The 19,138-nt window shown below is 43.2% G+C and overlaps 1 protein-coding gene across 1 annotated transcript in view; it reads left to right on the top strand.

The window, feature by feature from the left end:
* Positions 1-19,138, top strand: part of LOC126203011 (AP-1 complex subunit beta-1) — an 81,048-nt gene that overhangs the window by 39,070 nt on the left and 22,840 nt on the right. The window contains exon 12 of the mRNA XM_049937213.1: positions 13,221-13,413. Coding sequence (XP_049793170.1) covers positions 13,221-13,413 — 193 coding nt within the window. The remainder of the gene's footprint in view (positions 1-13,220; positions 13,414-19,138) is intronic.

Here is a 19,138-nt window from a genome sequence, read left to right as displayed (position 1 = left end):
CTTTAAACATCAATCCAATTTCTTGCTGGAACTTGGGAATTCTTCGTAGAAATGTGTGCCCTTCCATGCCGTCAACTGATTTTTCTTTGATTTCTTTTTCATTCCTCTTTAACTGCTACCCATTTTCATTTGCTTGTTTTGTTACTACTCTCGATACCTGCATTGTCATCTGCAATTTCCCTGTCCTGATTAAGATGATTTACTGTGCCTAGTTGCATCCTCAGTTTTTGTGTCATTCTTTACAAGGGATGTTCCATGTTAAACACTGCTGTCTGTAACAATAACATGAGAGGTATTCAGAGGAAGGGAAAAGAAAATTAAGTGGGACTGCTGTAGCGTCTAGTAATTGTTTGTTTACTCACCAGAATCTGTAGCGTTGTCCGGTTTATAGGACAGATCATCTGTACCTGAATCAATGAATGTCCGGAGCATCTCCACATCACGTTCTTCCTCAGCTATAAATATAAACAGTAGTAGTAGTAGTAGTAGTAGTAGTAGTAGTGACGATGATGACAGCAATAATAATAATAATAATAATAATAATAATAATAATAACACTGCTAGCCAACTGGAAAATGATTTAAATCCAAATAGAGGTGTTTTGCAGGATATGCTTCCTGCAACCACCGTATAAGGAAAACAGACAGAGGATGAGATGATCAGATGAAGTTAACTGACACCTCCTGTTCTGTTATTACCAAGCAACAAACCTAGGAACCAACACAACTGGATACAGATCACAAGTATACACAACATTTATTACCAATTACCCAGAATTAAAATTTTTAACAGAACGACGACTAGCCGATCAGATCTGTGTAATAATCAAAAATAACAGGATACCCCAGTCAGAATTAGAAAACATCAAACAAGTACAACAAATACTGGAACAAAATAATGTGCAATCAGAAGAAGAAGAAAATACAGTAATGGACTCAAACATCCCAGAGCAAACAAACAAAGAACAACACGCATCAATTAAACAATCAGAGGAAAACGAAATCTTGTGACATCCACCCGAACAAGCACAAATAGAACACGAAGTGACACACATGTTAGATATAGAAGAAAAATTTCAGCTGACATATATAGAATACAAAGACACAAATACAGACATTAGACCATTCTTGCATAGACTGCCAAATAACAACAGCAATAAAAACTATCAACACAATCATACACAACAAAATAAATGAAAACACAACTATGGAAGAGGTACAACTACTGGTTTATATAGGAGCACTCACTACACTAAATATACACACTAGGCAGAGATCAGAACCAACCAACACACAGAAGAAACTCACAAAACCAGCATGGCAACACAGGCTACAGATCAGAATAGAGAAACTGAGAAAAGACATCGGACAGCTAACACAATTTATAAGAAATGAAATGTCAGAAAAAAAACGAAAAAGGTAAGGTAAAATCTCACAACAAGAAGCGATCGAGCAATTAGATGAAAAGAAGCAGAAATTACAAGCATTGGCCAAACGACTTAGGAGATACAAAAAAAGTGAAAATAGAAGGAAACAAAACCAAACATTCAACACAAACCAAAACAAATTTTACCAGACAATAGATAACACACACATTAAAATAGACAATCCACCAAACAAACAGACATGGAACACATCTGAAGCAACATATGGTCAAACCCGGTACAACATAACAGGCATGCACGGTGGATACAAGCAGAAACACACACATGCAAGATGATACCACAAATGCCTGAAGTGATAATTTTGCAACATGAAGTCACCCAAGCAATTAATTCTACTCACAATTGGAAAGCCCCTGGAAAAGATAAAATAGCAAATTTCTGGCTAAAGAAGTTCACCTCAACACATTCACATCTAACTAAATTATTTAACATATCTAAAAACAAAGATGATGTGACTTACCAAATGAGTGCTGGCAGGTCGACAGACACACAAACAAACACAAACATACACACAAAATTCAAGCTTTCGCAACAAACTGTTGCCTCATCAGGAAAGACGGAAGGAGAGGGAAAGACGAAAGGATGTGGGTTTTAAGGGAGAGGGTAACGAGTCATTCCAATCCTAAGGTAAGTCTTTCCACTCCCGGGATTGGAATGACTCCTTACCCTCTCCCTTGAAACCCACATCCTTTTGTCTTTCCCTCTCCTTCCCTCTTTCCTGATGAGGCAACAGTTTGTTGCGAAAGCTTGAATTTTGTGTGTATGTTTGTGTTTGTTTGTGTGTCTGTCGACCTGCCAGCACTTTCATTTGGTAAGTCACATCATCTTTGTTTTTAGATATATTTTTCCTCTGTGGAATGTTTCCCTCTATTATAATCATATCAAAAATTATTTAACAGTTACATTGCAGACCCATACACATTCCCTGATACACTTACGCATGGAATAACTTATCTGAAACCTAAAGATCAAGCAGACACAGCAAACCCAGCAAAATATCGCCCCATAACATGCCTACCAACAATATACAAAATATTAACTTCAGTCATTACACAGAAATTAATGACACATACAACACAGAACAAAATTATAAATGAAGAACAAAAAGGCTGCTGCAAAGGAGCACGAGGATGTAAAGAGCAACTGATAATAGATACAGAGGTGACATATCAAGCTAAAACCAAACAAAGGTCGCTGCACTACGCATACATTGATTACCAAAAAGCTTTTGATAGTGTACCCCACTCATGGTTACTACAAATATTGGAAATATACAAAGTAGATTCTAAATTGATACAGTTCCTAAACATAGTAATGAAAAATTGGAAAACCACACTTAATATCCAAACAAATTCAAATAATATCACATCACAGCCAATACAGATTAAGCGTGGAATATACCAAGGAGACTCATTAAGTCCTTTCTGGTTCTGCCAACATGCTAAATAATACAAATTATGGATACAATATTACTGGAACATACCCACACAAAATCACACATTTGCTATACATGGATGATCTAAAACTACTGGCAGCAACAATTCAACAACTCAACCAATTACTAAAGATAACAGAAGTATTCAGCAATGATATAAATATGGCTTTTGGAACAGACAAATGTAAAAACAATAGCATAGTCAAGGGAAAACTCTCTAAACAAGAAGATTACGTGTTGGATAACCACTGCGACTGCATAGAAGCGATGGAAAAAACAGATGTCTATAAATATCTAGGATACAGACAAAAAATAGGAATAGATAACACAAATATTAAAGAAGAACTAAAAGAAAAATATAGACAAAGACTAACAAAAATACTGAAAACAGAATTGACAGCAAGAAACAAGACAAAAGCTATAAATACTTATGCTATACCAATATTGACCTACTCATTTGGAGTAGTGAAATGGAGTAACACAGACCTAGAAGCACTCAATACACTTACACAATCACAATGCCACAAATATAGAATACATCACATACATTCAGCAACAGAAAGATTCACATTAAGCAGAAAGGAAGGAGGAAGGGGACTTATCGATATAAAAAAACCTACATTATGGACAGGTAGAGAATTCTTTCTAGAACGAGCAGAAACTAGCAAAATACACAAAGCAATCACTCATATAAATAAATCGGCTACACCACTGCAATTTCATAACCACTTCTACAACCCTTTAGATCACATAACATCAACAGATACAAAGAAAGTAAATTGGAAAAAGAAAACACTACATGGTAAGCACCCGTATCATCTAACACAGTCTCACATCGATCAAGACGCATCCAACACATGGCTAAGAAAAGGCAATATATACAGTGAGACGGAAGGATTTGTGATTGCAATACAGGATCAAACAATAAACACCAGATATTACAGCAAGCATATTATTAAAGATCCCGATACCACAACAGATAAATGCAGACTTTGCAAACAACAAATAGAAACAGTAGATCACATCACAAGCGGATGTACAATACTAGCAAATACAGAATACCCCAGAAGACATGACAATGTAGCAAAAATAATACATCAACAACTTGCCATACTACATAAACTAATAAAACAACACGTTCCCACATAAAAGTATGCACCACAAAATGTACTGGAGAATGATGAATACAAATTATACTGGAACAGAACCATTATAACAGATAAAACACCACCACATAACAAACCTGACATCATACTCGCCAATAAAAAGAAGAAATTAACACAACTAATCGAAATATCCATACCCAATACAACAAATATACAAAACAAAACAGGAGAAAAAAATTGAATCCAACTGGCTGAGGAAGTCAAGGGCATGTGGCATCAGGATAAAGTTGACATTATACCAGTTATACTATCAACTACAGGAGTCATACCACACAATATCCACCAGTACATCAGTGCAATACAGCTACATCCAAACTTATATATACAACTACAGAAATCCGTAATTATTTATACATGTTCAGTTGCCCGAAAGTTCCTAAATGCAATATGACATATACCGTACAGTTAAAAGGAAGTCACACTTGATCAAGGTCCGCGTCACTTTCCATTTTTTGACCAGACATAGCGTCTGAGAAAAGAAAGAAATAATAATAATAATAATAATAATAATAATAATAATAATAATAATAATAATAATTACTATTATAGTACTAACTACTGAAATATATACACTGAGTAGTAGTGTCTAATACTTACAAGAGTCCATTAAATTCTGTTCCTTGTCCAGGTGCATTTTCACCATCCTTCCTCTGGGCTCCATAGCGCTCCTACTTGCTTGTAAACTCATTCAAAACTGAAACAATGTATATCTTCCTTGCCAGGAAGTCGCATTTCATTGTTGTCACAGAGCGATGACCCCCCAGGGGATCCACAACTCTTTTGTGGATACGTGCGTAGCGAGCACGGGACCCCGAGCTGATGTGGCCTTCCTTCCTTTCCGGGCTGCATACCTTCCCTTTCCGCATCCTTCCCCATTCCCCATCTTCGCCACCCCCCCCCCCCCCTTCACCTCTGGCTCTCTCTTTCCCTTTCTCTGGGGTTATGGTTTGTGCCTACGTCCGGAGACGGACGCTTGTACATATACTACATTCTTCGCCTTCATTCCTTGCTTGTAAGTCTTCATCCTTCCTTTGTCCTTCTCTTTTCCTTACCTCTTCTCTCTACCTTCTCCGCTGCGGCGTTTGAGATTTCTCTTCTTTCCTTTCCCTTTCTCTTTCTTCCTCCCTGTGCGTGTCTGAAGGCCAACCCACGCACTTCCATGCGTAGCCGGTGACGGGGTAACGCGTAATTCCCCGCCCCGGGTAGACAGGTAGGACACGTACGTACCCCCTGGTAACGGCCAGGCCCAGGGAGGGGTGATTACCCGAGCTGATACCTTCCGAAAGTGCCGATTGGTCCCTCCGTCCGTTTGTCTGGAGGTGTGACCTGAGGTGTGAACAATCACCTAAGGCGGGAGTGCCCTCAGAGAGGGCCCCCACAAGGGAGGAGCGCGCCATCGGAAACGCCGGTAATCATGGGGGATTCTTCCGCAATGGTTTCCTCACCTTCCACTATGTCTGCTCACAAACGTAAGTTCACTGAGTCTCAACCACAGTCAGTTCTTCCATCGTTGCCACAGTTCCTTGTTGTTTCTCGGTCTGACGAAGGTCACGACTTATCCACGGTCAACCCTTTCATTATTCAGAAAGGTGTCGACGCAATTGCAGGTCCTGTAAAGTCTTGTTCCAGATTACGGAATGGCACCCTGTTGTTAGAAACAGTCAGTGCCCTCCAGGCACAAAAATTGCTGCGTACGTCACTACTACACACCTTTCCTGTCCGGGTGGAACCGCACCGTACCTTAAATTCCTCGCGTGGAGTCGTTTATACACGCTCCCTCGATGGACTGTCTGACGAAGAAATTCAGCACTACCTGTCTGACCAGGGCGTAATGGCTGTTCATAGGGTTATGAAAAGGGTTGACACGAACATCATTCCAACCCGCACTGTCTTCTTGACATTTGACAAAGTTCAACTACCATCGAAAATCAAAGCCGGCTATGAGATAATTTCCGTTCGCCCTTACGTCCCGAACCCTACGCGTTGCTATCGGTGCCAGCGGTTCAATCACACCAGCCAGTCCTGTTCCAATCCGGCCAAATGTGTTACGTGTGGCAGGGATGCCCATGAGGGTGCTTGTCCACCTCCATCCCCTCGCTGCATCAACTGTATGGGTGACCACGCCGCTTCCTCTCGAGATTGCCCCGTTTTTAAGGACGAAAAACTCATCCAGGAAATTAGGGTGAAGGAAAAGGTGTCGACCTTTGCTGCTCGAAAATTATTCGCCAGTCGACAGCCCACCGTGCCTCAGAAAGGAAACTACAGCACTGTCCTTGCTTCTCCTCGGCCAACAAAGGAGGCGGCCACGCAGACTTGCGACCTCACCTTTAGTGCCACGGTCGTCAGATCGGCCAGCGCAAAGATCGCCCGTTCAACCTCACCACTTTCGCCTGCCCACTCTCTGGCTCACCCTTTGTCGAGTTCTGCTAAATCTCGAGCCCAAAAGTCAGACACCAAGACTTCGAAAAAAGAGCATACTCGTGAAGAGGTTGTACGTACGGCAACTTCCCAACCATCGGTTCCTCCTTCCTCTAAACATCATACTTCCAAGAAGGCTACAAAGAAACCCAGTTCCTCTCCTTCTCCGCCAAGGCGTGTCCCATCTACAGCACCACCTGGCGGAAGTCGCCCTCGGCCGTCCTCTGTGTCGCCGAGGCGCACTGCTGGTGGCCGATCAACCGGCCGGTCGCTGGTGGCAGGAGCTGCTCCTGACCAACCTATGGATCAGGATCTTCTGCCTTCGGCTGAATGCCATTCCATGCTGTCGGTCGCAAGCTCAGAGCAGTCGTTGAGTTGACAGCGACCTTGGTCGCATTCCTCCATTTTCTGTTCACCCTATGTCCATTATCCACTGGAATATCCGCGGTATTCGAGCCAATCGGGATGAATTGTAGATCCTCTTACAATCCTACTCGCCGGTCATCTTCTGTCTTCAGGAAACAAAGCTGCGTCCCCATGACCGCTTTGTTCTCCCTCATTTTCAGTCCGTCCGATATGATCTCCCCTCTGTTGAAGGCACTCCAGCACACGGAGGACTCATGATTCTTCTCCATGAAACTGTCCATTATCACCCAATCCATTTAAACACTTCCTTCCAAGCTGTCGCTGTCCGTCTTTCCCTTTCCGGATACACATTCTCTCTTTGTACTGTATACATTCCATCGTCCACACCAATGGCACGAGCTGATCTCCTTCATCTTCTTGGTCAGCTTCCACACCCATATTTGCTGGTTGGGGACTTCAATGCCCACCACCCGCTTTGGGGATCTCCACATCCTTGTCCACGTGGCTCACTATTGCTAGACGTCTTCCACCAAGCAGATCTAGTTTGTCTCAACACTGGGGTCCCTACGTTTTTGTCTGCCTCCACGGCAAATTTATCTCATTTGGACCTTGCGGTCGGTATTGTTCCGCTAGCTCGGCGCTTCGAATGGTTCGCCCTTGATGATACACACTCCAGTGACCACTTTCCATGTGTCCTTAGACTGCAGCCTCAACGGCCATATATGCGCCTGCGACGCTGGAAGTTTGCTCAAGCCGATTGGACACTTTTTTCGTCTCTAGCGACATTCGATGACCGTCACTTTCCCAGCGTCGACGATGAGGTCACACATATTACCGACGTTATTCTTACAGCTGCGGAACATTCAATACCATGCACCTCCGAATTGCCCCGGCGCCCCCCAGTTCCTTGGTGGAACGAGGCATGCCGTGATGCACTACGTGAACGGCGACGTGCTCTCCGCGTTTTCCGCCACCATCCTACTTTGGCCAACTGTATCCGCTATAAGCAGCTATGAGCGCGATGCCGTCGTGTCATCCGCGATAGCAAGAAGGCAAGCTGGAAATTCTTTATTAGCTCATTTAACACCTTCACTCCCGCCTCGGAAGTTTGGAGTCGGCTTCGACGGTTCTCAGGCGCGCCTAGTTTCTCCCCGGTCTCTGGGCTCACTGTCGCGCATGACACATTAGTGGACCCCGTCGCAATTTCTAACTCGTTGGGTCAGCACTTTGCCGAGATTTCGAGCTCTTCAAATTACCCGCCAGCGTTTCTCCCGAAGAAACGTGCAGCGGAAGTGCGACCTCTTGCTTTCTCCTCTCAAAATCGCAAAAGCTACAATACTGTTTTCTCCTTTGCGGGAACTCCAACATGCACTCTCTTCTTCTCGCTCCTCCGCCCCAGGACCAGATGGTATCCACGTCCAAATGTTGCTGCATTTATCAACCCATAGTCTGCGTTACCTCCTTCGCCTTTATAATCGAATTTGGACCGACAGTACTTTTCCCAGACGATGGCGGGAAGCTATCGTCGTTCCTGTTCCGAAACCTGGAAAGGACAAACATCTCCCCTCTAGCTATCGCCCCATTTCTCTCACGAGTAGTGTCTGTAAGGTTTTGGAGCGTATGGTGAATTACCGTTTAGCGTGGTGGCTGGAATCCCGCAGTCTTTTAACACCTGCCCAATGCGGATTCCGAAAGCATCGTTCTGCAGTTGACCATCTTGTTGCTCTCTCCACTTACATCATGAACAATTTTCTCCGGAAACGCCAAATGGTAGCAATATTTTTTGATCTGGAGCGAGCATACGATACCTGTTGGAGGACAGGCATCCTCCGCACACTGTTCTCTTGGGGCTTTCGAGGCCGGCTGCCCCTTTTTCTTCGCGAATTTATGGCAGAGCGCACGTTTAGGGTGCGGGTGACCACTACTCTCTCCCGCACTTTCTCCCAAGAAAACGGGGTACCCCAGGGCTCCGTGCTGAGTGTTGTACTGTTTGCCATCGCTATAAATCCAATTATGGATTGTCTCCTTCCCGATGTCTCGGGCTCCCTCTTTGTGGATGATTTTGCGATCTACTACAGCTCTCAACGGACCAGCTTTCTTGAACGACGTCTTCAAGGATGTCTCGATCGCCTCCACTCTTGGAGCATCGAAACAGGCTTCCGTTTCTCTCCCAGTAAGACCGTTAGTGTTAATTTTTGGCGACGTAAGGAGTTTCTTCCGCCCTCCTTACATCTAGGACCTGTCAACCTTCCGTTTTCAGACGTCGCTAAATTCTTGGGTCTTACGTTTGACAGAAAACTGTGCTGGTCCTCCCATGTTTCCTATCTTTCGGCTCGCTGTCTGCGATCGCTTAACACCCTCCGTGTCCTGAATGGTACCTCCTGGGGAGCGGACCGAGTGGTCCTTCTCCGCCTCTATCGCGCCTTAGTGCGCTCGAAATTGGATTATGGAAGCATAGTCTACTCCTCTGCTCGGCCGTCTATTCTTCGGCGTCTCGACTCTATCCACCACCGTGGATTACGTTTAGTGTCTGGAGCTTTTTACACCAGCCCTGTGGAAAGCCTTTATGCTGAGACTGCTGAACCTCCGCTGTCCAATCGGCGAGCAGTTCTTCTGAGTCGTTATGCTAGCCATCTGTCTTCCATGCCTGCTAATCCAGCCCATGACATTTTTTTCGACGCCTCATTTGATGTAGGGTATGCTGGCCGCTCCTCCTTCCTACTACCCCCGGGAGTCCGCTTCCGTCAACTGCTCCATTCTCTTTCCTTCCGCTTTCCTAAAACCTTTTTGACAACTTCGGGTACAGCACCGCCTTGGCTCCGTCCCCGGATCTGCCTGCTCCGTGACCTTTGTCGATTTCCCAAGGATGGTACCCCTACACTTGTTTATCGTCGGGCATTTGCTGCTCTATGTGCACAAATGACGGACGCCACATTTATTTACACCGACGGCTCGAAAACATCGTTAGGTGTAGGGAGTGCCTATATTGTTGGCGACACCCCAAATCAATTTCGGCTTCCTGACCAGTGTTCGGTGTATACTGCGGAGCTTTACGCTGTTCTCCAGGCTGTCCACTACATCCGCCGCCATCGGCGGATACAGTACGTTATCTGCTCAGATTCTCTCAGCTCTCTCCTCAGTCTCCAAGCTCTTTACCCTGTGCACCCTCTGGTCCACCGGATTCAGGACTGTCTGCGCTTGCTCCATCTGGGGGGCGTCTCGGTGGCGTTCCTCTGGCTCCCGGGACACGCTGGTATCTGGGAATGAGGCGGCCGATATAGCGGCCAAGGGTGCAGTCTCTCTTCCTCGGCCAGCTATTCAATCGCTTCCCTTCACCGATCTACGGAGCGGTTTATGTCGCAAAGTTGCTCATTTATGGCATGCGCATTGGTTAACACTTCCCAATAATAAATTGCGGGAAGTGAAAGCTCTTCCTTGCGCTTGGACTTCTTCCTCCCGAACGCGTCGTCGGGAGGAGGTAATTTTAACTAGACTCCGGATAGGGCACTGTCTTTTTAGCCATCGACATCTTTTAAGCGGCGATCCTCCCCCACTCTGTCCCCACTGCTCTCAGCTGTGGACGGTAAGACACCTTTTAATTGAATGCCCCTATTTTAATCCGTTACGCGCCCGTCTACAGCTATCACCTGATCTATCGTCGATTTTAGCAGATGACACGCGCTCAGCCGACTGCGTTCTCCAGTTTATTAGTGCTAGTGAAATGACGTCAGTCATTTGAAGCTTTTTTTGGGGAAAACCAACCCCTTTCTGTAGTGGATTTTTAAGCCTTCCTTCTGCTTTTAGTTTCTCCAATTTTATGAGTTTGTTCCCATTGCTGCTGATTTTCAGTTTCGGTTTTTTTTTACTATTTCCTAAGTCACAGGCTGGGCGCTAATGACCATAGCAGTTTTGCGCCCTAAAAAAAAAAAAAAAAAAAAAAAAAAAAAAAAAAAAAAAAAAAAAACAGAGCGATGACTACAATATGTCTAAAGAGAAATAGTGGAAAAAGTAAATTCTAACAGTTCTGTTAGGATCGGAGAAACAAAAGAGATGTCTCGTTTCATTAGTTAACACTACGTCATGTGGTCTAAAAGCGGATCAGCTCTTCTGTCTGTCTGATCCTTGCTATTTTTAGGAAAATGCAGGTACATTAACAGGTGAAACAGAAGACACAGAAGAAAGTTACGCTTATTTGATCGTAAATTAGGTCTTGACTAGCACAGTAGTGGCGACTTTGATATCTTTGACGCATGCGCTTTCAATCCTCAGCAGCTTTGTATCACGTGACTCTCCGTATAAATAGGCAAGCGCAAACGCTATGAACTCGGTCTCTGACTCGCCTTGAAGATGGCTGGGAGGTTTCTAACAGAAATATTGCAAGAAGAATTGTCGCTGTCCTGAGTGCATGCCCGAAAGATGACGGAACATTGTAAAGGTAGTTTGTATGTAAATTTCACCAGAACTACCCATGAATTTTGGGGGTTATGGATAGTGGAAAAGTGAATGTGAGAAGAGCTAGATAGCATGTTTCCGCTTCGGCATTCCAGCTGTGGCCGGTGAGATATCAGTGATCTACTGAAGTAGACAGTCTCAGAAAGCTGGGGGTGTAGAGCATTCCATGTGAATGTGGCATGTCTTACATGTGGGCAGACTCTCAGAGCAGACGGGGAAAGAGGCAGGGAGCATAGCCAACACACACGACCAGAACAGCTATGCAAATCAACTGTCACAAAGTACTCCCTCGAATATTATGCATATTTTTTACCAAATTTAAGGACAAACTGGTGTGCACTGATTAATTGTAATAAACTAGGTACTGCTCCACCTCCAACAAAAGATACCAATATCTTATATAACAGCATTGCAGCCTCAGTCTGTGACATGTCAGTAGCACATTACAAGTAAAGTATTAACCACATGTTAATTATTCTACAAGCTACTGTTACCACTCATCCACAGCTAAATAAAAAATTATTGAAGCAGAGAACATTGGGAACTGCGTAGCGGGAAGAAAGTACGATATGAGCAAATGCTGTCTGAACTGTGATCACTGGTCGTTTAATGTCGAAAAAACAAAGCATCGAGACTTTAAAAACGGGCTCTGTGATGATGTAGATCAGAAGTAACAATATAGATGTGACGTGACTAGCGAAATGTACCAGCTCAAAGCATTAGCGTTTGCCAAAGAACTACGCATCACCAGTTTCAAAGCTAACCAAGGCTAGCTATCAAGATTTTCAATCAGAATGTGTTAGGCTTCCCGAGGTAAACTACCATCAGTTAATGGCTTCCAGATGATTAAGAGGAAACAGTAGTGAATTTTCATCTCTATATGATGATTTGTGTATTGAACATTCCTACATACTATCGCAAATTTCTAACGTGGATCAAAGACCAGTCTATTTTGAGGTGTCGCTTGACAATATTGTGAACAAGAAAGGGGAATCAAGTGTCATGATACAAATTGTCGGCAATGAGAAGCAAAGGTGTAGTGATATATGTAACTGGCGATACAGTCATTGTTAGAAAAAATCTGTTGTAAATAAACAAAAATTAAAGCCAATACATATCTCCCTCCCTCCCTTAAAGTTATGGTGTGAAAATTATTCGATAGTGTGGATTATTTATTTATATACAGTAATCATGAAATGAAAGGAAATGAGACCAGTATTGTGATGCAAATGCCAAGTTTTTGGGGCAGAATAATTACGGAGTCTATTGAAATAAAGCTTTCAGAAAAATCTCATAAACAGAGTCTGAGGTTTCATTTTAAATAACATTTAATCTGGCTCTCAATTTATTAAAGTTATGTCGGTTGTCACATCCACCAGAGATGGAAAATACCGAGAGAATTTGTGTTCCACAAGTGTGAGCTGTGAAAAACGAACATAGAGGGTGCTGGTAATCGAAGTCGGCTATAAACAGTGACACAAAACCAATAATAATAAAGTATGTTTAGGGCCCAGGTGTGAGTACAGATAACAGCAAAACTTGCAGTGCTAAAGGCTGTGTTGGTTGTCAAAATATTGTGCAGAAAATGGAAACAACTGAGCAGAACACCTGGATGTACTCTACTAATCACTCACTCTGAGAAAACCAGATTACATTAGAATCTGTTTATATTGTTTTGTTTTCAAAGGTATTTGAACAGGAGAAGCTTAGTTTCTATGTTCAACAGCTGTCTCTCCACATTTAGTAATGTCCATTTGTTTGAAATATACAGCCTGGTTTTGCATTCACTTATTTGTTTTAGGGTATGACACATTTGATTAGTACCATTTTACAGGCATATTAATGTACCATTGCTTTGCCTGATTGACTTGGCAGACATCCAGTTTGTCCTGTGTTGTTGAAGTTGTCGTTAACAAGTATTTCCGTGCAATCTGTTTAGAGCTGGTTCGAATGAGAATGTCCTGGAAGTGGCAGCTACGGAGCAGCCTGCTGTCATTCCATCCCAGGATTCACTGATTGGAGATTTGCTCAGTATGGACATCAGTGCTCCAACAATACCAGCACAGACAACTACAAATGTGTTTACGGCACCACCATCAGTTGATTTGCTGGGTGGTGGACTGGACAGTTTGGTAAGCATTCAAAAAATGTTGATAGTATTCGTTGTTGTAATAGTAACTACAAATGTAGGAAAAGTCAGTGGCTTGGGAATTGTAGAAGAAAAGTTGAATGCCATGATGGAAATGTATTGGCCTGTAAAGGATCAAAATTATTAATTTTTAATGTATACAAAGAGACATTTTCTACTGTTATTTGTTTAATTTTGTTAGAATTCTCAATTATTAATGTAAATTAAAAAGTTCAGTTTTTGGAGAAGAATTTTGAGTTGTCTAAACAGTAGTCTTGTTTTCAAAAATATATTTGATGTATATTAACTCATATCAGATATGAATGGGAGGACCATTGCTCTTGCTGAGTGACACTTGTTAGGAGTAATGGTACCGTTGCAGATATTTGGATCAATTCAAAGACCTGGTGGCTGTGAGGTTCTGGCAGTCCATTCAGGTACAATTGAATTTTCCAATGTAGATTGTTAAGACACTGGGAACTTTTCCTCCTTGACCACACTGTGGAAGGAAAGCTAAATCAAACAATCTGCATAAACTTTATCCCATCAGTTTGTACCTGAACTGGTGGAGGAGACTGTCTACTAAACCAGTGTTCTATGCAGAGAATACTGAAAGTGTATTTGGAGAAATTTCACCCCTCTGTAAATAATGAAATGTTTCCAGTTTAATTAAAATAGCAAATATTGCTTAGTCACGAGCATTACTCGTGTAACTAAAATATCATGAGGTACATGTTACTGTAACACCTCATAAGAGCCTGAGCGTAGTACAAGGTTTAATTTTCCACAAAGGTTTAATGCTGCAGACAGATGGGGAATTGTGCAAAAACTTGGAGAAATGAGAATCTGACTTCATATTAGGTAAGTGTCGAGGTCCTTCAGACAAAAAGGTAGACACTAGAGCTTTCATCCTTGCTTTTGAGAGGGGATTTGTTTCATGATAAAGTAAAAATCATTGTCTGCCCGTGTGATGTGAGGCTGATTGCACACCCTGTTGCAGTGCTTTATATGCCAGTGCTTCATATACCCTCCCATTTGTATGAACAATGCAATTTGTAGAGACTATGGTGGGCCACTTCGTGAAAATTTGCCATGTGAGCAACCGCCTTTTTGTGTGAATTGCAGAGACAGTCACTATCCTTGATTCCCAAAGTGTGCTATCCTCGTTAAGGAATGTAACATCAAGAAAATTTAGGTCTCAAATTGCCTCTCATATTTAGAAGTATGATAGCAGATATTCCTCCCTGGTACTGCCGACTTCAGCCAGCACAATGGCCAGGTCATTGGCAGTACCTCAAGTACGTACTTCATCCATTCCCTCAATGTTAACCTCTGGTAGTCATACAAGTCAATTAAACCAAGGGGGAGGAATGCCCTCTTATACGGTTCTACATCTACATTTATACTCCGCAAGCCACCCAACGGTGTGTGGCAGAGGGCACTTTATGTGCCACTGTCATTACCAACCTTTCCTGTTCCAGTCGCGTATGGTTCGCGGGAAGAACGACTACCGGAAAGCCTCCGTGTGCACTCGAATCTCTCTCTGATTTTACACTCGTGATCTCCTCGGGAGGTATAAGTACGGGGAAGCAATATATTTGATACCTCACCCAGAAACGCACCCTTTCAAAACCTGGACAGCAAGCTACACCGCGATGCAGAGCACCTCTCTTGCAGAGTCTGCCACTTGAATTTGCTAAACATCTCTGTAACATTATCACGCTTGCCAAATAACCCTGTGATGAAACGCACTTCTCTTCTTTGGATCTTATCTCCTCTGTCAACCCGATCTGGTACGGATCCCACACTGATGAGCAATACTCAAGTATAGGTCGAACGAGTGTTTTGTAAGCCACCTCCTTTGTTGATGGACTACATTTTCTAAGGACTCTCCCAGTGAATCTCAACCTGGTACCCACCTTACCAACAATTAGTTTTATATGATCATTCCACTTCATATCGTTCCGCACGCATACTCCCAGATATTTTACAGAAGTAACTGCTACCAGTGTTTGTTCCGCTATCATATAATCATACAATACAGGATCCTTCTTTCTATGTATTCGCAATACATTACATTTGTCTGTTAAGGGTCAGTTGCCACTTCCGCAACAAGTGCCTATCTGCTGCAGATCTCCTGCATTTCGCTGCAATTTTCTAATGCTGCAACTTCTCTGTATACTACAGCATCATCTGCGAAAAGCCGCATGGAACTTCAGACACTATCTATTAGGTCATTCATATATATTGTGTAAAGCAGTGGTCCCATAACACTCCCCTGTGGCACGCCAGAGATTACTTTGTCTGTAGACTTCTCTCCATTGAGAACAATATGCTGTGTTCCTGCATCATCATCATCATCATCATCATCAGCAGCAGCAGCAGCAGCAGCAGCAGTTAAAGGACCTGGTTTTTTGCACTAATCTAGAGAAGCGTCCTCTTTCTCCCCGATCTACCATTGCCAGAGCTCAAGGGCTGTCCACTCCTCTTTACACTTGCCATAATTCCAACCCTCCTAAAATAAGAGAAAAAGAAGAAAAGGGGAGGTGGGGGTGGGGGGGGGGGGGGGGGGGAAATGCTGCTTTGGTGACCCTGGAGGTGCCAGATTCCCAATGCCGTCAGACTTTAAATCTGTCATTGTTGTTGCGCCCCAACCAGTGACAGTGATCCTAGTGCATGACTTAGCCTCTTGCCCCATTTAATACTAACCAGGACACCCTTGACATAGTTAAATGGAACTGTAATGGATATTACTGCAACAACTGATGTCCTTGTGATCTGTGTTGTCCTAAAAAGAAATGTATTAAACTGATGACCATTCTTCAACTCTTTGATGTCAGTGTGCATTCTGTCATAAGTGAACTGCAGCTGAGGGGGCCATTTGGAGGGGCGTGTATATTGGTTTGTGCAGATGTCTGTGATTGCATTCTCCTCCGTACCACATTGGAAGGAATAGCAGTAGGATTGCGAACAATCTCAACAGTTACTACTGGCAATATTTATTTATTTAGCCATGTGTTGGACACTAAAGTACGTTGATATGGCCTCCTGAATAACCCCCACCCCCACCCCCACTTACCTTACATGGAGATTTTAGTGCACACTACCCCCCTATGGGGTTGGAAGTACCAAAATATCTGATAGGGACCTTCTGACTCTCAAATTTCTGTGTGACATTGTTCTGTACCTCTTCACTAGAAATACCCCTATCCACTTTAGTGCCACCCGTGGCACCTTCTCGGCTATCAGCCTTACAATCTCTTCTCCTCCCCCTCCAGTCTTGGTTTTATTACTGTGGTCACTATATGATACTCTTTGTGACAGAGATAACTATCAGTTATCCTGTCACTTATTGTCACTACCACCTGATGAATCAGTTGGTACGTTGGGCCTTCCAAAGGGCCAGCTGGCAATTGTTTGTTGTATACCTCTGCTCTCATCACCTTTGTCCTGTCTCCATCAGATTGCATCAACAGTGTTGGGTGTGTCTTCTGATGCAATCTCTTGTGCTACTGAAACTTCTGAGTTTTTGACAAACTGCCTATTGGCTTCTGTCTCGGGTTCTTCGGCCGAAGTTCATCTAATGATTTTACTGACGTTTCACCAGCATGAGTGGCTGGCATTGTCAAAGCTTCACCCTCCATTGCCGGTGGTGAACTGGAGCCGAGCTCACAGCTGCAGACTATATGTACTTGGCGCGCCAACGTCCGAGGGCTGCTCTGCGATCATTTCTGGTGCGGTTCTCCTCTTGCTACCTGCAACAGTCGTTCGCTGCAGTATGGGAAGCCAGGATCCGTTTACCTTAATGCTTTCCTCTTTCTTGTTGAAGCTGTTCACGTGTTTTTGCATTTCTACAGCTTCTCTGAACAAGCACGTGTGATAGTGCTTCTCTACAGCCAGAACTTCCGTGTTGGCGAATATTATTACGTGGTCAGTCTCACTCAGTGCATGCTCTGCCACGGTCGATTTCTCCACCTGCCCCAACCTGTAATGTCGCTTACGTTCTTTGATCCTGGTGTTGATTAATCGTAAAGTCATTCTGACAAAAAAATTTCCGCATGTGCATGGTATACGGTATATTCCAGACATTGCAAGTGGGTCCCTTTTCTCCTTTGCAAATCTAAGACACTCTTTGATCTTCCTTGTAAGTTTGAAAATCATCTTTACACCATGTTTGCGCAGTATACGGCCGATTCTGCCCGTCACGCTAGGAATGTATGGCAGAAAGGTCATACCCAACATTTCTTTTTCTGATTCCTTACTTCACAGTGTTTGGCTCTGTTACACTTCTAATATAATTTGTGGAGTACCCATTGCTCCTCACAACATTTTCCAGTTGATGCATTTTGCGTCTGACGTGCTGCGGCTCACATTTTCATCCTGCTTGCATCACAAGCATATTAATCGTGCCTCTTTTCTGGCTCGTGTCGTGGTTTGATAGTTTGTGCAGGTATCGGTCCATGTGTGTCGGTTTTCGATACACGCTGTGTCCCAGGCTTTTGCCATCCCTTGTGACCAGCACATCTAGAAATGGCAGATTTTTGTCCTTTTCTACTTCCATGGTAAATTTTATGTTGCCATGGAGGCTGTTAAAGTGTCTTAGGAAGTCACCGAGCTGTTCTTCACCATGGCTCCACACAACAAAAGTATCATCGACGTATCTGTACCACATCTTATGTTTGCAAGTCGCTAAGTCCAGTGTGTGTGTGTGTGTGTGTGTGTGTGTGTGTGTGTGTGTGTGTGTGTGTGTGTGTGCGCGCGCGCGCTTCGAATTGTTCCATGAAGAAGCTGGCTACCACTGGACTAAGAGGAATACCTGTGGCGACGCCTTCCAGCTGTTCATAGAAATCGCCATTCCATGTGAAATAGCTCTTGGTGAGACATGCATGGAAGAGCTATGTGATATCTTGCAGGAACCGATGTGCTCCAGTGTGTCACTGAGTGGCTCTTTCGTAAACAAAGAAACATCATCAAAGCTGACCATTGCAGCAAAACAGAGAGTGTTGATCAGTTATTAGTTAGAAGCGATGGTGCCACCTGCTGTAGGTCTGGCCTGAATGGGGATAGCTACAGTTGTTCTTTTGGGCACTGACACAGCAAAGTGTGTTTAGCATCCTACTGATAATTTGTCCCAAAAAATATCGTGTTGCAACACTCAGGATGATTCAGGATCAATTACGATGTCATTATGACCATACTAAAAGTATATTTTGAATAATGCCATCTATCATATTACTGAGAGGTGTCTTGCTCGTAAAATCCATCTAAAGCACTGTTACAGGCTGTGACGTTGATATTCACTTCATTAGTTTTGTTACACATAAAATATGAGAACAAGTTCAGTATGATGAAACTAGTCATGTACATTTGCATGTACACAATTACTCAATTCACAGTTAAGTGCCTTTCAGAGGGTTCAGAACCATCCTCAAACTATTTCTCTACCATTTCACTGTTGAATGGCCTGCAGGAGGAAAGAGCACGTTAATCTTTCTGTGTCGACTCTTAGTTTGTTCATTAGACAACTATTTCTCCCTACGTAGGTGGGTACCAACAAAATATTTTTTCAGTCAGAGGCGAAAGTTGGTGATTGAAATTTCACAAAGATCTGCCTCAATTAAAAAAAAAAGCTTCTGTTTTAATTTACAAATGATAGAGCAATCAGTTGTCCTTTCTTGCAGGTCTTATTCAGCAAATCTAGATTTAGATTATTGTGCCTAGCCATTGTC

This window comes from Schistocerca nitens, chromosome 9, assembly GCF_023898315.1.
Source record: "Schistocerca nitens isolate TAMUIC-IGC-003100 chromosome 9, iqSchNite1.1, whole genome shotgun sequence".
Taxonomy (NCBI): domain Eukaryota; kingdom Metazoa; phylum Arthropoda; class Insecta; order Orthoptera; family Acrididae; genus Schistocerca; species Schistocerca nitens.
Note: the sequence above shows the minus strand (reverse complement) of the source record. Positions and strands in the feature narration are given on the sequence as shown.